Source organism: Nomia melanderi, chromosome 1 (genome assembly GCF_051020985.1).
Source record: "Nomia melanderi isolate GNS246 chromosome 1, iyNomMela1, whole genome shotgun sequence".
Classification (NCBI taxonomy): domain Eukaryota; kingdom Metazoa; phylum Arthropoda; class Insecta; order Hymenoptera; family Halictidae; genus Nomia; species Nomia melanderi.
Window position 1 is genome coordinate 15,570,651 of NC_134999.1, and position 26,970 is coordinate 15,597,620.

General features: G+C 38.5%; 1 protein-coding gene across 1 annotated transcript in view; it reads right to left on the reverse strand.

Moving 5' to 3' along the window:
• jeb (low-density lipoprotein receptor domain-containing jelly belly protein) overlaps positions 1-5,303 on the reverse strand; it is a 40,240-nt gene extending 34,937 nt beyond the window's left edge. The window contains exons 1-2 of the mRNA XM_031985951.2: positions 4,507-5,303; positions 2,265-3,586 (exon numbers count right to left, since the gene is read on the reverse strand). Of these exons, the coding sequence (XP_031841811.1) occupies positions 2,265-3,132 (868 nt within the window). The 5' untranslated portion in view covers positions 3,133-3,586; positions 4,507-5,303. The remainder of the gene's footprint in view (positions 1-2,264; positions 3,587-4,506) is intronic.
• Between the last annotated feature and the right edge of the window lie 21,667 nt (positions 5,304-26,970).

A 26,970-nucleotide genomic window follows, 5' to 3' on the forward strand; every position in this document is an offset into this window, starting at 1 on the left:
AATTCTTTTAGGAATAATAGAATGAAGTGTACAATAAATGCCCGTAAACCTATTGTTAATTTCGTGCTACATAGATATTGTTATAGTCATGAACAGAAATTCGGCCCGTAGGGGGTTAAATTACTAGGCTTAATTAATAGGAAAACAGGAAACTACATCTGTTGATGTTTCGCTAATTAAATCACTCGTTAGCGACTTAGTCTCCCAAATATCAGCGTCTGAAATGTCGACATTCGTCGGCAAAGGGTTAAATCACTCACCCCGTAACCTAATCTATGATGTAGAGGGGAGTTTCGAACTGTCTATCGTGAAATTCGCGGGAAGCCAGAAACTTTCTGGCTGTCCCGGGTTCGAGCGGCGAGGCGGTACGTTTCGCTAAAGAGATGAGATTGACGCGGGGTTGGGGACGGCAAACGAGAGGGCACGACGCGTGTTGGGCTCGCGTCGGTCACGGACGACACGTCACGAGAACGTACGAGCGTGTTCAGGGTGAAACGTCAGCTTTAAAATTAGTTCCGAGGGACGATCGGGGCAAAGGAGCCTCGAATATTTTCGTAATTCAGCCGCGCGCGAATTTCTCCGAGGGCGGAACGCCGCCGGTTCCGGGGGATGCAACTGGAGGCTATAAAGCTCGAATTACATTTGTCCGCTGGAACTTCGCGACTACACCCGGCGCAAATGTTTCGTAACTGCGTTCAACCACGGTTCACGAGTCAGTTCCGTTCTGCGGAAATCACTGTGATCCGGGGCGAGCGTAATTGCTGTTCGCGAAATGATGCGACAGGGGTGAAAGCTTGCGATTCGTAAACAATGAATTAACCCTTTCCGGACGAGGATTCTTTGGAATATTCAAAATCTTCGCAGAGAAAATTAGATTATGGAAATACACAGTCAAGAAAGAGGGAGCTATGTAACGAACTTTTGTTATGCGAATAATTTGTATGTTAACTGGAATATGAAAGTTTGATGTCTCAAAAGTGCCGACGTTCATCCTCAAAAGGTTAACCTTATGGGTTATTTATCGTTAATAATGCACTAGTAAAAGAAAGCATTTATTTAGTATAAACCATACAAATTGCTAACAAGAACAACAATGTTTCATTTAAACTTGACACAGCTTAATGATATTTATGTTAAACCATATTAGGAACCTTCGTCTGACCGACACGATATTGCAAGGCAAGGGGTTAAGGATCGATCAAGTGAATGGTATTCATTCGGAGGATTCATTAACATTGATTTTGTATCTGCTGAACTCTGGTGCTATTGGTGCTATTGAAGTTTGGCACTAGTGACCTTTGGGTTGCGGTTCGAAACTGTTGCCGTATCGCGGGTTCAGCGGTGCAGAAAGTGGATGATTGATCGGTGCAACTGGTGATTACAAAAATGGCGTTCTACACGTTGCGTTTTTGTCCGTTTAAAAGTAATTGTGATCGAATACTAAACGTTCGAGACAGCTATTCTCCCAAAGGCTTCAACGATTATTTACTGGATTTTATTACACCAGTGGAGTTTGGGTTCAGCAGTACCCTAAAAGTGAAAAACAGCTTCGAACTCTCACCTACGAATCTTATACGCGACATATTCCTTCGGAAAATATCAAGCGACCAGTAGCTAAAGGCGAAAGCCACTTTCCCACCCTAAAAGGAGATTCTAACAGGCAGCTTACGTTTCCATCAACCTCCCATTGAACTTCATACTGGGAGATCAAGATTGAACCAAGGCGCAGTCGTAAAAATTTAAAGCAGCTTCCAGCCCTTATCTACCCGTTCATTCTCTCCCCGTGATGCTGCTACTAATACTGAATCCTAAAGCGTAGATAGGGAACTGGTAGCTCACGGACCACTCTTCTGATCCTTTGTTAATCAGCCTCGTCCATAGTATTTAGCCATAGCCTCATCCATAGTGGTAGTCATAGTATTTAACGAATTACATGAGAATATAGTATATAGTAGAGAGAGAATATAGTAGATATATAGACGAGCAAAAGAAGAAGAATTAGACTACGATCGTCAGAGCCTAAAAGATCGGTAGCTTAGCAAAGTAGCAAAAGAAGTGTCCCATAGGCCACCAATTTCCATGTACTGTATTCAGGTAGACTTGGAGAGCAGATTAGCTTTCATCTCTCCCTCCTGTTCGATACTAATCAAAAGACTGCCAATCAAAACTACCAGCAAAACATAGGGACGTCTCTAGCCCCAGCGTCGTTCCAGGACTTTTCTCTGGACTCTAAGACCTAGAGCAACAAGGGTTCGTTCACTCACCGATCTGCGGCACGTCGTAGTGTATGGTTCCCCTGGCGGATCTGAGCATAAGTTGAGAAGCAACGCCGATGCCATTCCCTAGGGGTGACGGTGGTTGAGCTTGATGCGGGGCAGAGTCTCCGGGAAGGTCGATGGAGCGGCGTCCTATGACGGGCATCTGGCTCCTTTTGCCGGGCGGCTTGCCGCCGTCTAGGGCGTACGGCCTGGCAGCGAACCCGGGGGCCTGATAGTCCCGCAGTTTCTCGCCCCGTGTCGGGTCAGTCTTGATGTTCGCAGCAGTGTTCAGTTTCTGCTCGAATAGATCGTCGTAGCTGGATTGTCTGGTTTCTTGGAACGCCTTGCGGCCGGACTCGTCGTCGCAGACGCGGATAGGTAGGCTGACGGTGTTCCTCGAGTGTCTGCAGTCTATCCGCAGCTTCTTGCCTCTCTGCTGGCCGGCGTGGTTGCTGGGTTGATCCTCGTGCGGCAGCAACTGTTCCCCGGGCTGGGACGCGGTCGCGTGATCAGAATAGAGGACGTTCAGCATGGTCGGCGACAACGCGAAGAAGACGGTCTGCAGCTCCCTAGGCTCCTTGATCATGTCGTCGATCAATATGCCGGCCGGGGTCCACGACGAGATCCGCGGTTCGTCGTTGACCAGCAGCCAATTGGACAGGTCGTCGCGGTGCGCCGCCTCGGAAGGGTATATCCTAAAGTGCAACAGGTTATTGCCGAGCGAGTTCAGCTCGTTCTTCTTCCTGATGCCGCCGTGCCGGTAGTCCTGATGCTCCGGCGCGCCTTGCATGATGATCACCGGCCGGTTGCCGACGGCTAGATCCAGGCCCTGTCCCACGTACGTGAGCAGCCAGAACATGCACACTGCCATCATATAGGAGGCCCTCGGGCGCGCGCGCGCGGCTCGCGACCAGCTCGACTGACACACGAACACCTCCGGGCAACCTGGACCGAGTCCGCGATCCGGTCTGGATCGGTGGCTTCGCTGCCGTTGATTGCAAAGGCACAACTCTTGGGGCGGGGTGGTTTTAGGCCGAGTTTTTCGTTACAGCTGAGCAGGGAGGGCGGTAGCGGTGTCGCGTGGGAGGGAAAGCGGGCAAACGATCGGCGATCAATCGATAGAATCCACGTCCACGGGGCCGTCTTCCGTCACATGGGTAGACGAATCGACTCGAATGTCCGTTAACGACGTCCCGCAGCTGGCATTCTCTCCGCGCCACTTTTCATCCGACTTTCCTCTTTCTATCCGTCGGTCGGGATCAGCCTCGCATTTCGAGCCGGCCGTTAGCTTCGCGATCGACGCGGGCTCGACACGGAGGGTCGGGGTCCTGAAATCAGGCGGTTAAAGTGAAGAATGAACGGGGCCGGTGTCACCGGGACGCGACGCGCGGCTCGATAGGTGTGCGGTGCGGTCATAGGTGGTGCCGTGAGGTTATTTGTCAATGGTGCTGGTGCGTCGTGGGTGCTTTCGGGGTGCTCTCGAGGTGCTCGGCAAGCGCGGGGCAATAACTAAACCCGATCGATCCGATCGGACACGGTTACGCGATCGAACCGTCCTTTTCCTGGCCGCTCGCTTACCGCTCGATCCTCTCGCCTTCTCTCGCATGTCGATCACTGGATCCCGACTGTCTCCTCTAGAGCAACCTGCGTCCTCCCACGTCCCCTGCGGCAAACATCGGTCCTCCAGTTTCCGGACACTAACGATCTCCTCTATGGAGTGTCCGACCGAGGATCCTAGGTCTCGAAGCTGACTTACTTGGTCCCGGCCAGTCCGGTTACCAAAGATCACGCCGATAGTCCGATCGACAGAAGCTGTCACAGGTGCGCGTTTCTACGTGCGGCGACACGGCGTGCAACGGTGACATCGAACCCTCTCTCTCTTTCTCTCGCTCTCCCCGGGACGACTTTCGAGTGCGGAAAAGTGGCTGTGCAGGACAAGAGATCAACAGGTGCCCGAAAAATGTGCAAAACCGTGCTCCCGCGAGTTGGAAGGGGGGATTATTAATTAGGCTGCGGGGGACGGCGCGAGCCGTCGGAGAGGCGAGATCGCAGCGGACATCGATGTGCAGAGACAGAGGAGGCTGGTGAACGTGGCTTGTGCATAACAGGAATATACATAGGCTCGTGTAGAAACAGAGACAGACAGAGAGAGAGAGACACGCAGAGACAGAAATGATCAGAGACAAGGTGTGCAGAGAGCCGCGGGCTACATTACACGTAGGTGCGTACGGTGTACGGAAATACTTGCTTCTCGGTCTGCTCGCCGACTTCTCTCCCACTTTGCCCACCGTTCTTTAATCGTTGCACTAACTGCCGGCGAGAAGGGGGGGCACCTTCGATCAGAACCCCCGTCCCGAGACGCACATGCCACGATCTCCGTCGAGCAGATCCTCCACGAGCGTGTTGAATCTCGCTAGCCCTCGGTGTCTTATCCTGACCCGGCTGCAAGCGGCTTCCCACTTCTCACTCGCCGGCGATATACCTTCGGTCTCTCGATCTCACGCGAACACAAAATGGTGCGAACGTTCGGCTAGCATGCTGCCGGCTGGCTGCGGATGATCGTCATCCGACAAAGACGTCAACTTCGAGGATAACCCTCGTCTTCTAAGCTCCTGGTGCACCGGATCCGGCCTGTGCAGCGTGTCCGCGGTGGATACGCTGCGTCGTCGACGGTCACTTCACGTCCGGACACTGTCTTCCCTCTCGTCGCGATCTCGCATCGGCCGCGAACGAGCCGAGCCGAAGTGTAACCGCCGCGCGGCGCGGAAAGAGACGCGAGGAACGATGATGCCGGGGACGTACGACGGGGCTCGTGTTGATCCGCGGGGCGCCGCGCCGGTCTCGACTTCTACGGCGGATCCGTTGCACCTTTTCCGGGCTACGGCGGACAGGGCTGGACAGCCAAGACAAGCGAACTGCGACGACGACGAACAAGCTCGACGCGATAAGGAGGTTGCGGCCGTGGATGTTGCTTTGTTGGCCGAAGGTCGAGGGATGGAGGATCGAAGGGTTGGGACAGTGGGTTAGTTTAGCGAGTGAGCTGGCTGGCGCCCTCACCAGAACTAACTCCCACGCTGCGCGACAACAGTCACCGGGTTTAATACACCGCGCATCCCCTCACTAGACCGTCGGCTTCCCTTTCTCACCCTCGCCCAAGTCAGACCCTCCGTCTCACCCCTCTCCACAGCACACCCTGTCGCCCCCGCTACACCCTCCTTCCCGGCCACGGCTCGTACTAACCCGGCCCCGGCCACCCCCTGCATCGCACGTTTCCGTTCCGCATCGAATCGCACACGCACGCATCGGCAACCTTGTACCTTTTTCCCCGATGCGTTTTGAACTTGCAATGCATTCTTTTTTCTGCTTTTTTTCCTCTTCTTTTCCCTTGTCTCTCAAAGGGACCGTCGCAGTTTTATCTGCTTCCGCCTGGCTTTCTTTGGAAGTTGACGTTTTGCTGGTTCCGTTGGGGAATGGGGGGTGGTTGATTATCGGCCTCGAGCGGTGTACAGCGTCTTTGGGAAGTTTCCGTGTTAGCCGCCCCCCTCCGTTCCGGTAATGAGGGAAAATTATGTATCGAGTGGGACAAATGCTTAGTGCGCGCGGCACCGGCCACGATACGTGCGCGTAATCCTGCGGGCTCTGCCTCGCCGTGTGCCGGCCGCGATAGACTTCCGTAATGGAAGCTTGATGGTGGATATCGTTGCTGAACGATCGTTCTCCCTTGCGCACGGTTAATTATTCGAGAGCAGGTTTCCGGCGTTCCGTTGTTTTCACCGATCTCGCTCGCGGTTTATCGTCGAGCTTGGTATTCGAGTTTTGAATTGGTTCGGGATTGTTTATGTCACTGGAATGGATTGATATAGAGGAATTAACCCTTTGCACTCGGAAGCTTTTCACTAGGAACAGTCGACACTTTCCGGTGAGAAACTAATGAGAAAACATACGGAAATTAAGAAACAAAGCTATTTTATGTAAATATTTCACTCATTGATGCATTATACAAAGCTGAATTTTATATGTAACGATTTGTAATTTTGTTGTATCAAATCAAATGGTGACTGAGAGTCACCTTTCGAAACTAATGAGAAAACGTACATTAATTCAAGAACTGTTTTATTTGAATATTTCACCTATCGATGCATTCTACAAAGCATATTCTATATAAGACTATAATTCTGCTATGTCAAATCTATCGGTGACTAGGGGTCACCTGTCAAGCGCAAAAGGTTAAAAGTTGTTGAAGGATTCACGAGTTTGGGGATTCAATGGTTTTCATGGATGATAACGATACCGCAAGCTTATAGAGCTTTAGTTGTCTTGGACGTTCGGACGTGTTACTGACTCGCGCAAGCGAGAAACCCGATAGTAATTTATTCCTATTGAATGCACGAGAATGCAATTATGCGACGGTGGATTTTGGAACTTTCTCCCAGTGAACTAATGTTACTCTGAATAACAGGATACTTCGGTGGTTTCAATAAAACGCTGAAATCCTGGAATAAATAGGATATAATACAAAGGTTGGTAAATAGTTAGCACATCGAAAGTACTTAGTTACCGATACCTGGGAGAATGTTTTTTAATCGGTGTATTTAATCAGAAATTTGTATGATACCATCGTGTTTAGGATCTCTCGCGGAATAAACGAATGAAAGATAACGTATAAAGCATACCTATGATTTATGCGATGATTGAAACATCATTTTTACTATAGTTACTCGAGGAATTGCAACGAATAGGGAAAAACGCTTTAGCTATCCTTCGGACTGTCTCCTAGGGAGCACACTATATCTTTTCTACCCACAATACACCCACGTTCTGAATGTTTCATGGAAATATACCGGTTCAAGTGTCCGTTTAACAACGAGATTTTAACCGTCTCATTTGTCCTGCTTGTCATATTATACCGTAAATTATAAAATTTAGAATATTGCACTTTCCTCTTTTTTCTTGGTTACTAAAAATACTCCGAATTTAATATGATGTGTCGTTCACAGTGGAAGAGAAGAGTTTATAGAAATATTCTGCGACTGATTAGCAGCTTCGCGCGACGTCTTCTATTCTCGTAACCGTGAAAGATAAATTACCTCGTCGCCAACGTTATTTTCGCGTGAAAATGGAATATTGTATTTTAAACAGAGTTATATTTTTAACACCACTAATTATGTTCCAATATAATTACAGAATATACAGAATATATAATAAATTACAGAATTTAATACACCGACACATAAAAGTTTGTTAACACTTTTATGAATCTCCTTCTGTATTATATTATATATAATAAAATATTATTCCTACATTCACAATGAGATTAAAATTAAGAAATTGAAGAAAGAAATTTTTCAATAATTCTACTTGTGCATACCTACAATATAAATAATTAATATACAATTTTATTTCTCAATACATATTCACATTCTCTATAATAGTACATTCACAAATAATACTCGAGCACTGTCGAACTGTCAGTCCATATAAAACGATTTCTCCACCGACTGCAATCAAGCATTGTTCAATTCGTCTCTGTCACTGTCAAAAGATCCCCAATATCCCACGATTCGATTCGTACGAGCCCGATCGTCGTTAGATTCACAACGAAAAATGAAACACGATTAATCGCGTATTCATTAATCGCAGTTTAAAATCCAATCCGACGTAATAATTTATTCGCGCACGCTTGAAACATGCGTACTGCGTTGAAATCACACGGATTATTGCCACGCCACGCCGGTTTACTTTAATTCGCGCGATGGGAGTTTCATTATCTTTTTATCACGAATTTAATGAGGTAAGTCGCGGCGTTTTTTCTTAATTGCGAGGGAAGCTGCTCCCTGAAACGCAACGGCGCAGATGTTTCCCGCGAATATGCGAGCAACGGGAGTAAGGTGTTGCTAATTGTTTCGTAGTTGTGAACTAGTATTTCTCTGGCAATTTTATATTATTTAATTTGATGGAACATTTCATTAAGTTTGATGTTCGTTTACATTTTTTGCTTTGGTTACTCCTCGGGAAGTGGAGATTGTCTAAGTGATTCTTAGGATACTTATTTGCTGAAATGATCAAGTGCATAACAAGTGATAAAAAAAGTATCCATGGTATCCATTGGTATCCATTTGAGTGAATATTGAAGCGATTTTTAGGCTATTTATTTGCAGAAGTGATCAAGTGCACGAAAGAAAGAATAAAGAAAGTATTTTAAGTGTAATGCAACTGCTAAAATTTAAGAGCTGAAATGAAAGTACTAAAATTTCACAAGAAATAGGATGCAAGTAATAAAATTGGAGAATTAGAATGAAAGTACTAAAATTTCGTAAGAAACAGGATGAAAGTACTAAAACTTCACAGGAAATAGAACGAAGCTACTAAAATTTAAGAATTAGAATGAAAGTACTAAAATTTTACAAGAAATATAATGACACTACTAAAATTTAAGAAACAGACTGAAAGTACTTAGCACTAGAAATTCGCGAACATTTGAAACCCACAGTGAACCACTTCAACTTTCGAGCAACTGGAACATTCCATTCGGAGGATACTCATTTTCCCCCGACCTAAATGACAGCACCACTTACCCAATAAACGAGTATAAAATTTCCAAAGAAGAACAGCGTCTTATTTATTCGTTCATCAACTACTTAAGAAGCATAGAAGTTCCCGGGTGCATCGATTATCGATTGCACCGCCATCAGCGCAGCCCAGCGATCTTAAAAAGATGTCGTTCCCGGAAAAATGCTACCGGAGACAATGTCATCGGCGTTGTTTTACATCGCCGCCGCCCTCAGCGCGCGTACAGCGAAAACAATTTTTACGCATTAAGCGAATGCGGCTTCGAGGTCCTCGATAGCGCGTCATTAATGGCCGGTGGGCGTTTTATGGCAATCGTAATGTAGTTCAGTATTGCCGTAACGCTTATCAACCGACGGTCGGTGGCAGCAAAGCAACCAGGTGAACGTCACGCAGCATCGTAGGTGTGCAACGCTCATCCGTTATGATACAAAAGTTAACCCTTTGCATTCGAGAGGTGACCTTTACTAACCGTCTAGCACTAACCATAACCAGCAAATAATAGATTACAAAGTAGAGGCAAACAAATGTAATAGACGTTTGCAAATATGTAAGCAAAAATTGTAGATATAATTTCAATTGAAAATAATGGAAATTGAAATTAGTGCTGACTCCCTGTGGTACGATTAATTGTATGACCTAACCAAGACCTAAACAAGACCTAACCATAACCAGCAAATAATAGATTGAAAAATAGAGGCAAACGAATGTAACAGACGTTTGAAAATGTGTTACCAAAAATTGTAGATACACTTTCAATTGAAAATAACGTGAACTGAAATTAGTGCTGACTCTCTGTGGCACGATTAATTGCATGACCTAATTAAGACTTAACCCTTTGCACTCGAGAGGCGACCTTTACTTCCCGTTTAGCACTAACCATAAATAGCAAATAATAGATTACAAAGCAGAGTATAGACATAACATAACAAATGTAACAGACGTTTGCAAATGTGTTAGCAAAAATTGTAGATATAATTTCAACGAAAATAATATGAATTGAAATTAGTGCTGACTCACTGTGGCACGATTAATCGTATGACCTAATTAAGACTTAACCCTTTATACTGAAGAGGTGATCCTTACTCGTAATTTAGCACTGACCATAACAAGCAAATAATTAATAACAAAATAGAGGCGAACCCAATTTTATAATATCAATTTCCTAATAATAGAACAAATTGTATAGTAAACGTCTGTAAATTTAGTATTGACTTGATCCAGCGAAACTGCGAAATTTCACATTGGATATTCAATTTTGTATAATATACTAACATATGGAACATCGGAATAAAATAGTTTTCCCCTAATTTATGCAGTATGTCTCTTTATGTTAGTTGCAGGAAGTATCATTGGTCTCTCATCAGGAAATAATGAATATTTATTGAGAACAATATTCTCGACTGCAAAGGGTTTATTAAGCCTCGTAATTTTTAATAAACACAAGATATCTAAAACTAATATAAAAAAATCATAAAATCTTCAAATTCTCCAACAGTGTATAATTTTATATCATTTACTTATTATTTCCATCACGTTCTCACGTTTCTCGTGTTTTCCTCGATGCAAAGAATCCAGAAAAATCGCGATTCCCAAAGAAAGTATCCGATTTAACCAAAAACGTTGCATTTGAAAATTCCACGCAAGTTTCCTTGTAATAACTGAACAATCCTTCGAGCGAACGACTGAAAGGGGGAAAAAATACGACGGGTCGTATTACTTCGATCGGAGAGCTTCCGGTCCGGATTAAGCTCCATAAAGCTGCGTAAGATCCTCGCGCGTTGTCTTTCACCGTTTCGTTTCCCCGATATGAAACGGAAGCATCGCCTCGCTCCGAAGAAAGAGGATTTCTTCTTGAGCTGCGTCGCCGGACACTTGTTGCTTGAAAAACCGCCATTATCTGTTTAAACGAACTGCGTTATTAGGTCGCTAGACAAACCTCGCTTTTACGGGAAAACCCACCACCCTTCGAATGGGAGCACAAGATTCTTGTAAACTGCCGCCATTCAACGACATAATTCGAGCCAGCTGAAACGAACACTGTCAGTCCCTTATCCTCGGAATTTAATTTTCTTTTATTAAACCCTTGCCCTATGATCTATTTTTTAACTGCGACCGATACAACTACTTTATGGTTAATCATTTATTAAGGAAAGAAACAATTTTGATTATTCTATGTCTACGTTTACTAAAGGTTAAGGATTGATAATAGTAAAGTAATATATATATAATTAAAAAAAATCAATAACACGATTTCTGAAATTCAGTTTAAAATTCTCACGAGACAGGACGTTGTAGGTTAAGGGGTTAACATTATAGTAATTACTGAAAAATTAATTGTAATTTACTTTCGTTCATTTAAGATTGATGTGTAAAAAATGTTTATAATAAATGTAACGGCCGTTTGCAGTAAAGTTTGTAGATGTAATTCCAATCGAGACTAATATGAATTAAAGTTAATGCTGATTCCCCGCGATTAATTGGATTAATGATCGTAAAATACATAAGTCGAAATATTAGTTGAATTTATGGTGTTGTAATGTTATTTATTATTTATCCTTGTTTTTCGTTTTAGATTCGCTGCATTCGAGAGGGTACGAATTGTAAACGTCGGGATTTCTATAGAAACATTGCAAAGATATTCTCGAGACGTAGCATTACGTAATTAGGGATTGAATGGACCGATGACTGTCTTGTTTTCTTTGGGTTCCTTTCATTAATGCTTTTGTCTCGTTTCACCGTAGACGTACTATTTATCTAAATATACACCGTGAAATCACTGATTTAATAATAAATCGTCGAGGGGGCTTGTTATTGTAGCAGCTGTATCTTTAGCAATATTGTGCTAAATGTACTGGGATTAATTTAGTTAGTCAAAAGACAACTCTATTAATGGCACAGTGATCAAGTAAATTCGTATTGTTTTCGAAATGATACGATGAGAATAGTCTCAACAATTATTATAAATATAGATACATCAAACGAATGACTTGAAGCCAGTCTTTTGAATTTTCGATTTAACATTAAAATGCGTAATAAATTAAATACCTACGAGAAAGAAATCACATTAATTAAATTCAGATGAAATTATACTCAATTAAACAATGGTACATTGTTTCAACAGTAATAACTATATACTTTTATCTATAAGAAAGAAAATAATTAAAATCGAATTTTTCGTATTGTCTTAATTGGATAACAGAATATTTTAATAAATAAAGTATATAATATTTAATATAATATAGAGTGTCTTTATATTAAATATTATATATATATATTATTATTACATTAAATATTATCTACTTTATTTTTCTGTTAAATGTTATATATCCTATTATCATTACATTAAAATATTCTATTATCTTCCATTTCATTTTCTAATTAACACATTGTTGATCGGTCACGAGTTAATTAGTGTTTACTCTTGCATCAACTAATCCAATTTTCGAAACGCAGGGAAATATAGAATATTGCAAAAGCAAACTATTCAAAGTTACATAGGAGATATGCCCGAAGTTTCATTTCAATTCATTATGTATAAATAAAGTACATTGAAGTTAATTTAGATTCTTTCACTGTCATATTTCATTACAGAATACTAACCGGCGACATGGAATAGCTTCTGCGTAAAATTGCCGGTGAACAATGTGTTAACTCATTAACACTAGAACTACCGAGTATTTAATACAATTAATATGTAATCCCTATACAAATTGTAACAGTAGATTATTTTCAGTTTCTTCAGACATTCATGGCAGTATTCAAATGAAACTATTTGTTTTCAAGATCATGTTAAATATTGTTTCATTTGAAACAATGAAAATTCTCGTGGAGCATCGGAAGTGTTTTAAAAATAACGATTCTCTTTATTCTTAATAATAGAACTACCGTACCAGTCAAAATGACTGGTTTCGATTTGTTTGTTTCGCAATTATTGATATCTTACAAGTACTCAATATTTTACATAATCTTGAAAATAAATAGAGTGCTTTTAAGATATCAATAATTGCAAAACAAACAAATCGAAACCAGTCATTTTGACTGGTTAGGTAGTTGTAGCGTTAATAAAGAGAATGGTTATTTTTAAAACGCTTCCCATGCTCCGCGAGAATTTTCATTTGAAACAGCGATTACGGATTCGTGAAAATTACGAAGTTGGCGAACCGTTAAAAACAAATCAGGACAGGTGGATCGGCTGAGTGGATTTAACGGACGCGTCTCAATTATGCGGAGCAAGTTTCAGGAGTTGCCGAGCTTCAAATCAATGCTGGAATTGTGCCGGTAGAACCAGGCCGTCTGACGAAATGCTAAGTTAATTAATAACCGAGTTGCGGGATTAATAGCGGCCGCTAATTTCCCGGTTTCGACGTGAACTTAATCGAGATCGATGCGCCGGTCCTGCCTTCGTCGACAGTGCAGCGGTGATCACTGGACATTGAATCATCGATTCGAGGGCGCAGACGAACAGCCGAAGGACAATGCGAAAATCAACTGTCCGATTGATTGATTCCTTCAACGGTTAACAGGTTGACTGCCAGTGACACGTTCAGTTGTTTGAATATTTAATCGTTTCTTTTGTTTGTTCAAAATAATATAGCGAAGGACTTAATACCTTCATTTATATTTAACCCTTTGCACCCTAGAGGCGCCTTTAAGTCACCAAATGATTTGACACAGCGAAACTGTAAACTTTGATATTTAATATTAAACTTTGTATGATGCACCAATGTACGAAATATTGAAAGAAAATCGTTCTCTTCCAGGTTTCTTAATTCAATCTAAGAAAATGTCATCTGTATCTCATTAGAAAATATTGAATATTTCCGGTGAAAAACTTGTGGAGTGCAAAGGATTAAGAATAATCGATTGCTTTTTTGATAGTAAAATGATACACTTTGATCGGAGTGAGTTGCGGTGAACTCTTGTATTAATTAATAGTAAATATTGATTAGTTTTGTAATCTATCAGCAACTGTAACTAATTTTTATAGTAGCCCTAACGAAAGTGAAAGACACATTTCTGCGATGTTTTATTTTTCTTCTCAATACAAAATTTGGATGTATGGAGAATTTAATAATTTTGGGGTAGTTTCTTTAATATTCATTAAAATATTTAATATAATTTGTGCAATATTGGAGTCCACAGAGTTCAACGGGTTAAACATTTCAAAATTATTTTCGCAGCGACGTGCTTCCCGTGAAACATTCGAAATTAATTAAGTGTACGTATAATGATGGAACGGTGTCAGCATAAAGAGCTAATCAATTGTGATGCGTTTCATTAATCGCTAATCGTTCGGAGAACTCGGACTATTAATTTTCTGGCCTGGAGTATTAGCGATTAGATCCTTTAGAATTTTGTTTAATTCACACGTGCCCTAACACGATTATTTCTTCCTAGAAACTTCGTTTGGCAGTTTATACAATTTTTTTTTAATTCTCAAGAGTGTCTGGCTTCGGGAAACACGAAAATTCCAAGCTCTCAAAGTTCTCAAACGTTTTAAAGACCCTCGAGGCTTCCAGAACTCCTAAAACTTTCGAACTTCTCGAAACCTGCGAGCATTGTAACGAGTTTTCGGAGCTTCGCGAGATTCACAGGTGTTTGAGGGTTTCCAAAGAATATTGTCAAGCCTCGAAATTATTAGACCAGCGAAGCAGCTTTTTCCAACGAAGTCACGAAATCTAAGAACATCGGAATCTCGAGAACATTCGAATATGCCAGTATGTTTGCTCAATGGACCCGAGACACAAGAAACTCATTCGATTTCACAGGTTCGTACTACCAAGCCGAACTTTTGAGTCAAATGTTCTTAGAGTGTTCAAAGTCCATTGGAATTCCAGACCTAAAATGTTCCTAGCAGCTGAAGCTTCCAAGAAGCTATCAAAACACTCGAGACGACGATCTGATCACAACTTCTGTTTGCTTCTTTAATTTAAATATTACTCTCGCGTTAATTACGAAGATTACACAAATATTTTTTCCGAGAAAACGTTCTTACAAGCTGTCCAACGCAAAACATACTTTTAAATTAGATGTTTACACATTTTTTCGAAATTCATAATTAGTGGATTGCGAATTTCTATGGATTCATGGGATATTTCGAAGTGCAACAATGCATAGATTGTACTTTGTAGTCTTTCTATAGAATTTCTTGGAAAAGATTTCCATCGTGATACTATGGTGATACTGTTTCTTAAATTATTTAACACTAGATTCATGGAACGAGTCTCATATTGAATTTTATAAACATAATTTAGTAAACATTTGGGACAATTCTACATTTACACAAGTTTATATTAATTGTCTACTTTCAACCCTCTAATTTCTAAAATCTACATAAACGAATATCAATGTTTGTAAGAACGATATAACAAACTACACAGTAAATATCCGTAAATATAATATTAAAAATTTGAATTTCTATAAAAATGTATAATCTAGTAATTAGCTTACGAGAAGCTATAAATTGGATGACGCAAAGAGAATTTGACAGTGTAATTTGCGAATCGAACGGTTTGGAATGTTTGTAAAATAAAAATTTAGAAAAATAGGCGGGGCACGCCGTCGAGTGGCACACTTAAGAACCATCGAGGGACGCAGCACAGCGAAAAAGACACCCCTAAGTAGGGGTTGCTGTGAAATGGCACGCTTTAACAAGTGGCATCGTTGCGCATGTCCACCTCCATGTGACCCTGACGTCAGATTGCACAATTCCACGCGTAGCGAGACGTTTTCAATAAACGATGTGGCTGCGTTTGCTTGGCAAACACAGGTTGTGCAAGAATTATTTATTATAATTCATTATCTCGAATCGCCAAGTTTCTTTCAATTTATTGTCATGTAACAACTAAGATCCGTGGTAAGGAATATTAGAACAATTCAATGAAAACCAATGCTATTTGTCGCGTACAGAGAAGTAAACAATTAATTTATTGAGTACAGGGGGTAGTAAACAATCGTTTTGCTATTTTCATTCTCTGGTGAATTGTTGATGGTAAACTTTGTTAGACAAGCTCGCAAAGAAAATTATACGACAGGTTGAAGAATAATGCTACAATTCTTTATTATAAAAATGTTTACAACATTGAAGATTGTGTGTTTATTTGCTGTATCATTTTTGTAAGGAGAGAGATAGAATTTTAAATGTGAAGAAATTAATGTTTAGGAATCTGAGATCAATATGTAAGTAATAATGAAATAAATTGCACTTCTGTGTGCAAGTTAAAATTTGATAAATATGTGTTCAGTGATCAAAATGATTTGATCGAATTATTTAGGAATTATCCAGTTGGAAATGAGATGAGATTTATATTCGTGCTGGTCTTAGTTTGTTATTTCGGTTTACTTTCTGTATTTAAATATTCACGGTCTAGTTGTTAGAAATGATTGCGACCGGAATACTCACATTGTTAATTATTATTATCTGCAAACAATTAGCTTTCCGCAAATTCGATACGGGAGCCCAGGTTGCGAGCAGCTTTCGCAAATATTTGTCGAACTAGTATATTTCAACGTGTCGCGTGTCTGACATATGAGGGATCCATTCCACTGCGTGAGACGAACTTGTTTATTTTCAACGGTTTCCGTTACGCTATCGAGCGCGACGTGATAGTTTCATTTGGAATACGTGAAATTACCGTTGCACCGAGGAGTAGAGGTTACTGGGCAATATGCAAAGTGTTCCTTTATTCTTTTGTCCTTTTCTCTGCTTTCCTCCGTTGGAAAAGAACGTTCGTTTAAATTCTATTGCGATTCAACGCTTCGCTGACATATCAAACGAAATCATGGCTCCGTTCAATTGGGGAGCTCTCAGGTGTATCCGTTCGAAAAATAATTTGATTCGATTGTATCAATTATTTCTCGAGCAATCTTATTTTTGGTAAACGAATTTTTCCGAAAATTTCTATCTTTTTGTGTTTATAATGCACAACCTCTTCTTTCTTAAACAAGTTTCGTTTGCATAATAACACAGCTATTAACATATTTGTTGCACATGAGGCTATTGAAAACAGTCTTGCAGTAATATTTTTGTGAAGTAATTTCGCCCAAACTGTTTTCTTTTGATAGTTTCGTTTCCATAATAATACAGCCATTAACATATTTGTTGCAAATGAAACTATGAAAAATAGCCTTACAGTAATAGTTTGCCAAAATAATTTGCCCAAACTGTTTCATTTTAAAAGTTTTATTTGCATAATGATACTGCTATTTACAAACAGATGAAAATGAAACTACTAACAACAGCTGTTTAATAATCCTTTGGGAAAGTAATTTTCCCCAAACTGTTTTCTTTTTAAATTTTATTTGCACAACGATACTGGTATCTACAAACAGGTGAAAATAAATCTACTAACAACAACCTCGCAGTAATATTCTGACAAAGTAATTTTCTCCAAACTGTTTCCTTTTTTTAAATTTTATTTGCACAACGATACTGATATTTACAAACAGGTGAAAATAAAACTACTAACAACAGCTTTTTAATAATCTTTTGGCAAAGTAATTTTTTTCTTTTTTTAAATTTTATTTGCACAACGATACTGCTATTTACAGACAGGTGAAAATGAAACTACTAACAACAGCCTCACAGTAATATTCTGGCAGAGTAGTTTCGCCTAACCTTGTTGTACACAAGTGGCACGCCTAAAATAAAGGGAGCCGAGCGGAAGCAGTGAAAGTAAGGAAAAGGAAGAGGTCGGCGGCGGGCCGATCGAGCAACGTGCAGGGCCGTAGAACCAGGGCTACAGAGCACGGCCTCGTCCGCGATCGATTCAGCTTCCAGAATATTTCGCGGAGAAGCGGCGTCACGACCATAATCCACGAGGGCGTCATTATGCACGGAAACCGCACACCGGCGCAGCTCGTCCGACACTTCTCCGCAACAGATTACACCGTACGGTTGCTGGTTACTCGACGAGCTAATGATACACTAGACCCTCAAATCCGTTGGGTCCGAGGTCAGGTGTCTGGGACCAGATCAGGAAACTTCTTCAAACCAGAGAATTCTCTGAATTTTCGGGATGTCGAGATCTCTTTTGGAATTTTCAAAATTTTGATGAGATTCTTCGAGCTTTGAGGATTACGAGATTTTTTGGAATTTTCGGGGTGCTTAGAGTTTTGATATCTTCAAGGATTTTGAGGATTTTGAAATTTTTGGAGATCCTAATTGAAGTATCTTTAAATTTGATACATTCTGAAATATCGATCGGACTGATTTTAGTAAGAAGAAGTGGCAATAAATGGTCAGACGTGGAGTCTTATAAACTTAGAATTCGAACTGTACTTTCTCGAAAGAATATTCTATAATTTTAATTTAATAATTACTTAATAAACGTCTTTCACTATTCAATACTAAATATATAGAAGTCCACATTTGTATAGAGTCTCAACATTATTCAGACATCGAATCTTATAAAATTAGAATTTGAACTATACTTTCTCGAAACAATATTCCACAATTTTGAATAGTTACTTAAAAATCGTTTTTCAATATTCAACAGTAAATATATAAAAGCCTAAATTTATATAGAGTCTTAACATTATTCAGACATCGAATCTTATGAACGTAGAATTCAAACTGTACTTTCTCGAAAGAATATTCCACAATTTTGAGTAGTTAATTAATAAACGTCTTTCAATATTCAACAGTAAATATATAGAAGCCATATTTATATATAATCTCAACATTATTCCACCAAAAAATGTGTTATTACTTAGTTACATTGAAATCTATATTGACACACCATCTATCAATGATCCATGCACTAGTTAACAAGCGTAACTTGAAGATAAAACGGTGAGTGATACCGGCGTAACATCTCAATTTTCATTTGCCGGCCACAACAAGGGGGAGGGATGGAAAAAATTAAAATGAAAAAAACGATTAATGAAAGCGGCGCGCGTGATCAAAGAGGCTCGTTTTTTAACGAGATTGAATGTGGCGGTGTGACAGGGTATCGGCAGGGCGTGGCTCCGTGTTCGGAGCCGCTTTTTTGCCCTGCGTGGTTCACGTTGCGCCTCCGATCGCACGCCACCATTATATCACGAGGAATTTGCCGGGAACGTGTTAATTGTGCCGGCTCAGTTCCGCTGGAAATAGAAACGGAGTCACGATTTCGTTTCTGGCCTGGCCAGGATCAAGGGTAATGGTGGACAGAGGACGGGGCTGCTTTTTGATTGGGACATTTACTTGCTTGGAGTCGTGTTAATGTTCTGGAAACACTACATATCGGTGCGACCTTTTTTTTATTATGTAATTTTATAATGTTATAGTCTTTTAGTTATGTGGTTTTGTAGTCTTTGAGTTTTGGAGTTTTGTGGTTTTGTATACTTGTAACTTTGTAATTTTGTAGTTTTGTAATTCTGTAATTTTGTAATTTTGTAATTTTGTAATTTTGTAATTCTATAATTTTGTAATTTTGTAATTTTGTAATTTTGTAATTTTGTAATTTTGTAATTTTGTAATTTTGTAATTTTGTAAGTTTGTAAGTTTGTAAGTTTGTAAGTTTGTAGGTTTGTAAGTTTGTAAGTTTGTAATTTTGTAAGTTTGTGATTTTAAGATTTTGTGATTTTGTAATTTTGTAATTTTGTAACTTCATAATTCTGTAATTCTGTAATTATATAATTTTGTAGTGCTCTACTGTTGCAATGTTGTAATTTTGTAAATCTTTCATTCGATATCGTTTAACATTCTAATTTCTTAATTCTTCGTATCACCTATTCACTTATTCATTTATTTATTTACTTGTTTCTTCCTTTTTTATTTACCCATTTATTCGCTCGGAGTGGTGTCAATCTTTCGATTCCCACCGACCACGTACAATCGGGGATGAAAGTAATTGCACACCAAAAGAGAACGAGTTACATCCTCACGTTCGTTCATTGCGTGCGGCAGCTCAACGAATCCGTGTCTAGCCATATTATTACACTGATGGCTGCCAAAAGCACGTCATATATTCTTTTTCCTCCATTTTCGCACACCCTCAGCAATAAAAGTTTCTCCCGCTACCTCCTGGCACATTACGTGAATATTGAAGCATTCTCACATGCCTCCTCCCCAAAAACATTCATACTTTGATTACACTAATTAAACCATACTCCATTTATACAATCTCGCTCCACCTTCCTGTCCAAGTATATCAATCTAATTAAAATATTCATTGACAAATATCACGGAATAGTACAACCTATTTAAACTAAAATCCCTCGAATATTCACAAAAACTCTTTGCGGACGAATGTTGGCATTCTAGCGAGATGAAACTGTTGTATTTGGAAAACCGAGTCGCGAACAAATGATTGAATTAGTCAAAACAAGACATCAGCATGTAGTTTCCTTCTGTTGCTGTTAATTAAGTAATTGGTGTATTATTTAGCTTAATCTGCTGAAGGTTTCGTATATTTCAAAGAATCTTCGTCCGCAAAGGCTTAACCCTTTAAACTCTGTAGACTCCAATATTGCACCAGTTACAATATTAAATATTTTAATGAATCTTAAAGAAACAAAAATTATTCGATTTTCCATACGTCCAAATTTTGTACTAAGAAGGAAAATAAAAGATTGAAGAAGTGTCATAGCATTTCTGATTTTTGCTGGGAATACTATGAAAATTAGATGCAGTTGCTGATAGATTACAAAATAACCTGGAATGCTAAGGGGTAATATCACAATTACATATATACGACAAAGAAAGTTATTAATCCCGTTATTATTAATTCAGTTATTAATCCAATTATTAAACCCATGAAATCATTATACAAATAAAACCAACGACAACGAATGAACCAATTACAGGAACGCACGAAACGCGGAACTGGTAATCTCGAAATTGATTGCACATTGAATATACTTTCGAACATCGTATTTTCTTCTCTCATCCATTATGAAAGTTGAACCGTTGAAAACAAACCTCCGGGGGATCGTCACAGACTTTTCTATTAGTGACTAGGAAACTGAGTGGTTGGTTGGTTGGTCACAATAAAAAAGTCGGAGGGAAAGTTTCGCTCGCTCGGCGAAATCCTTGGGTCCCTCTTCCAACGTTCAACTTTCCTTCGAATTTTCAAGTTTTTCTCTCTCCCCCCACCCTCTCTCTCTTTCTTTCTCGTGGTCTGTGTTATTGAGATAATAATGAGTAATGGCCTCGGTGAAACTCACGTGGGAGAAATATCGTCGGAAGTTTACGTCGGCTACTCCCGGTTTGAAAGCGGCGCTCGTAACACGTAGATAATTTTTAATCCACAAATAAAATGCCTTCACCGGATCTTAAATCAACGCTTAACCTGCCAACCTTATTTCCTCCGCAGGTAATAGTGTATTTTACGCAACGCCCGCTCTATCACTGGTTTGCGGATTTTTATGCGCCTTTGCGCTGTCTAATTTTGCAATTTTACAATTTTATCATCTTACGATCTTACAATCTTACAAACTTACAAACTTACAATCTTACAATCTTACAATTTTACTATTTTACAATCTTACAATCTTACAATTTTACTATTTTACAATCTTGCAGTCTCACAATCTTACAATCTTACAATCTTACAATCTTACAATCTTACAGTTTTACTATTTTACAATCTTACAGTCTCACAATCTCACAATCTCATAATCTCAAAATCTCACATTCTTACAATCTTACAACCTGACAATCTCACAATCCCACAATCCCACAATCTCACAATCTCACAACCTCACAATTTCACAATCTGACAATCTCACAATCTCACAATCTCACAATCCCACAATCTCACAATCTCACAACCTCACAATTTCACAATCTGACAATCTCACAATCTCACAATCTCACAATCTCACAATCTCACAATCTCACAACCTCACAATCTCATAATCTGACAATAAAAGAACATTAAAACAAGCACAATGACATTTACAATTCAAACCGACGTATATGAATGCTTCCTCAGGATCAAATAGTATTAGAACAGAGGAGTTCGCCGTGCGGAGGTAGCTGCGCGGAAGTAAATAAATTTATTGCGCTTAAACGGATTTCACAGCAATAAAGCCCGTTGGAAGCCTACGGGAAAGCGCGGAAAATCCGAGGCCGGCGGCCGTATGAAGAAGTCAGAAGAGAGAGGCGGTAGCAGCAGCCCGCTCATACGCGTAGGAAATAGTCTCGGGAACGTATTTCCGAGATTCATCGGGGGATGCTCGGTTAATTCTCAGCCGGGAGAGCCAAGCTTCCGTTATCTTCCTCGAATCTCCCGGATGAGTGTCTGGAATCCTTTCAAGCCGAATCTTAGCTGCCGCACCATCAATGGAACATCCTTATAGTGTTTCTCTTACTGTGGTAATTTTCTTCGAACTGAAATCGACACGGTATTCCCTAGAACAGTATTTCGTTTCGTTTTGATTCATAAGGGGAGCAATTTGAAATTTGAAATGTCACTTTATATATTTCACAACATTTATGCACGTAAACAAAATAGCAAAAATATTGTAATAAATATAATAATTGTAATTGTAATAAATAAAAATATTGTAAGAAATATTATAAAAATATTGTAACAAGTATTATAATAAATATTGTAAGGAATATTATAAATATATTGTAATAAGTATTATAATAAATATTGTAAGGAATATTATAAAAATATTGTAATAAGTATTATAATAAATATTGTAAGAAATATTATAAAAATATTGTAATAAGTATTATAATAAATATTATACAAATTTGTAATAAGTATTATAATAAATATTATAAAAATATTATAACAAAAATATTATAATAATATAATATTAAAAATTATACATGTGTTACATAGGGGGGCACAAGAATTTTAAAAATGCTTAGTTAGTGCATGACACAAAAAAGGTTGGGAAACACTGCTCCAGAACGTGTTGATAACATTCGCAACTCTCTACAATTGCTAATGATGTTTCTCAGATCTCGTGATTATACTATGGATTGAATCGAAGTAATTACTCCTACACGAAACTTGTATGCACATTCTGTTCCTGTTACATAGAATCATTCAATTATTCGTTTCAGAGTGATATCGTTTAATTATTATAATAGCAACGTTACCTTGAATACAATTTTCTTGAATAAACGTGAGATTTCGAATCGTGAAATATAGTTTCTTTTCTAGAGAGGAGTAATTAAGGGATATTCGAGTAATTTAAGGATATTTGAATAGTCATTGATACTTTACAATTTATATATAGTTACTTAAATTTCAATTATTCGTGTAACCATTATGAAAGCAAATTAAGTAATTCAGTATTGATTAAAAATTAATAAATTAATCTTAACTAGATATTTTAATCAGTCTCGAATAATTATTCAAATGAATTTGAAACATTTGTTTAAACAAACTTAATTTAAACAAACACCGATTCAAATTGAAATAGTTGACGGAACGATTGTATTTGCAATGATATAAAGGCGGACGTTCAACAAGTGCAACACCTATTGCTCGAACAGCCGGCTCTGTGTGCCGTTAATTAACATTTTTCTTCCTTTCATTCGCTTGTCCCCGATGATAATGGAAATCTGAAATTCCGTGAATCATCCGGCGCGTGACATACGCGCTCGCTTTGCCCCGCGACATTTTCCCGGGGACGTTAAAAATTAATTGTTTTCGACGCCGCGCTTGCGAACAAATTCAATTTACCGTATGTTTGACGAGCCGTGCGGTTTCGTCCGCAAACCGGGATAAATGAGCGGTTCGCGAGGCACGACTTTAATGGCAAAGTTCGCACCGACGTGTGTAAGAATAAAGAATAAAGCGGGATCTTTGAATTTCCATGTTTCGGCGGAGATCAGTCTTCATCCATTATTTCGTGGCAACGAAGAATATCCGAAATGAAACGAACTAATCGCAGTATATTTGGACAGCATAATGTTAGTATATATATTTTACAATTTATGTATAGTTATTTAAATAAATCTCCATTGTTTGTGTAATCATTATGAAAGCAAATTAAGTTTATTTAATTATACGTAATCATTGTAAAATAAATTTATCCTTTATTCTTAGCACCTGTTTATTAATAGTTTACAATGTAATCTTTGAATTCAAATATAGGAGATTTGAAGGAATCACTTGGTCTAACGGTAATTGTTAAGGAGTTATAAATATAATAATCTTATATCATATAATATAATATCACTATATAATATATTATTTTATATTATGTTATATTATATGAATTGATATAACATAGTTATATTATATTATATGATATAACATAAGATAATATAAAATAATATATTATATAATAGCCTTATATTATATTACAGATAGCAGTTAAAAAAACTATACACATAACAATCTCATATTAGAACTCAATATTTTTTATTCAAAGGAACGATAATAAACATAAACCAGTAAATAATTATTTAAACAACTGAAAAACCTGCGAAGATCTACATAAAAATATCATTGAATAATAACAAAACCACTTAATTCTTACAAAATCAATTGTTTCCATTTCATTGTTTCAAATGCGATACTAATTCAAGTTTTCCTAATAAAATACATAAATAAAATAAATCACATCACAATGTCGAAGTTGCTCATTCTCATTTCTTGTTCAACGATCAAATATTCCATTCGAATTGCAAAAAATGCAATTCCATTCGCATGTTCAAAGCAGATCGCTGATTGTCGACACAGCGTGTGGCGTGAAATCGCAGAAAGGCCATTATCGTCGAGATTTAATCAAGTAATCGTCAGTAAATGTTCATTCGTCCGCTCTTTCTTCATCTACTTCGCGAAGAGTAGAATCTGGACCGGAGAATAGTCGCGCGGAACGGCATAAAATTTGCATAAACGAACGTGCTGCAAAAGGAACACCGCTAGTCGAAAGGGGTGAACAGGGGGGGAGGGGGATGAAAAACGCGAGGAGAAGCCCCGATGTCTACATCATAGTTACCGGCGGGTGCTAAATAATTCCATTCCGTCGCCATTGTGTGATTGATGCGATCGCTTAATCGTCTTCCCTTTTCTCCAACAAATGGCGGAGAGGATAAAAATGGTAATGCCATTGCGGTAATAATTTATTGCTGGCTTCAACGCCTAAGAAATATCTGGTACACTCGCGTGCATGGGAAAACGGAATTTATTGTAATCGGCAATTTTAGTTTCATTTCGTGGCGTTCGTGTTTTATCATAATTTCATCATAGTTTTATTAGATTTCAAAAGTAATTCATTTCTTTTTGTAATAAAAATAAATGTATAATGAATCTATTAATTGTGTTAATTCTATTAATAGATCTATTGAACTTAATATATATAGTTTTATTGTTAACAGTTGTTTAATAAATAGTTCCATTACTTTAATACCGAATTTCAAAGTTATTGAACAACTGAAATAATAATTGTACAGATTTCTTTTTGAACGAATGAATTATTACATTAAACTCGATGATATAATTTTATTATTAGTTGTTGAGAAAATAGTGAAGTTAGTTTATAGTTAAATTCTTAAGGTTATTGAATAATTATCTACGAATTCCTGTTTTCCTATTTTTCTTAAGGGTTAGTTAAAGGTATTGTACACATGTATGTTTTGTTCTTTGAACACAGCGAGCTGCACCGCAAACTGTTTGCCTGGAAAGACAAATGTAATTGGTCGAGGACAGGGCGCTGGCAATTCGCCGCAAGATAGAGTAAGAAATTTTCCGAACGGCAACAATAGCAATAACAGTACACGCCGCGATAAAGAAAAATGTCCATAATGTTCATTGATAAATAGCACGTTCGCTTCGTAATCGCGTTCCCTCCGCATGCGTTTTTTCATTCGATTGCATTAATGCTTCCTCAGCTGTTCTCACTTTTTCAATAGTTTATCTAATCGCGCTCGATGCAAACACCCGCGGACAGGCTGAGTACTCAGTAACATCTCCATGTAATTGAACAATAATTAAATCGATGTGGCCGGCTGTGAGCGAGCGCGAGCACGATGATTAAATGTTGAACACTTTCAATAACTCTTCGTTCTTTTATGAACATTTCTAAGAATTTTTCGTTTGAAAAGAGAAAGGGAAATTTTGTGACCTTTGTGACAATTAAAGGTTGACAGTTTTCTATAATTTTTCAACTTTTTGTAAATATTTATAAGAAACTTTCTGACCTTTTTGATAATTAAATGTCGAGTATTTTCTACAATGTTTCATCCTTTTATAAAAATTCCTAAGAATTTTTCGTTTGAAAATGAAAAGTAAGATATCGTGACCTTTCGATGAATAATTGAAAAGAATAAGAGCATCGTAGAATAAACATCGTTTCGTAGCAGATGAAATTATATAAATGATTCCAACCCTTATTTTGTAATTGTAGTGTCCCCGAGCTGGAAACAGAATATTCCAACTTTGCTCTTCGTGTAATTGAATATTGGCTCCGGGGAAAAGTTCATCGTGTCTCTCGATTTCAAGTTTGCCTTCGCAATGATGCATTTATTCAGTGAAATATAATAACAAGGGAGGAACGTCTCTTTGTTTGCCGACTGAATTTCGTTTACTTACATTCCCATGGTTTTCGGGACTCCACGAACTTCCCAATTAATTCTGTTTCACAATCCCCTCGCGGTTGTTCGTTCTTAGTTTCGATACTAACGGAAGCAATTTGAATGATCTTTATAAGTGGGACACCCTATATAGCGTACCGTTCAATACCGTCGCGACGAGTAATGGGTCTTGCAACCCGACAGATTCTTTCAGAATCTCCACATCAAAATGTTTCAAACTAAACATTTTAAATAATATATTCGTCTAAGAATAACATTATCATTCATTATAAAAATATTATTTTATTTCGAACACAATGAAACTCCCAATAATAAACATCATCTATCATTTAACTCCATTTTTACTAATCAATAATGTAAAAAGAATTGTAGAAAATATTTAATATCATTACAATAAAGTTTTCAGTTAAAATTATATTTTTATTAAAAGAAATGTAGACAGAGATAATAACATAATAGATAAACATTTATTTAACTTCATTTTCGTTAAATAAAATCACATACACATTTATTTTTACATAATTATTTATAGTCGAGTAATGTAAAAATGATTATTAAGTGAATTCCTTTTTATGAATCCCTTTTTTACTATCTGCAATGAAAGTTGTTCGTAATTCGAGGCAATAAGTTGACAAATTTCTACTCGTTCGA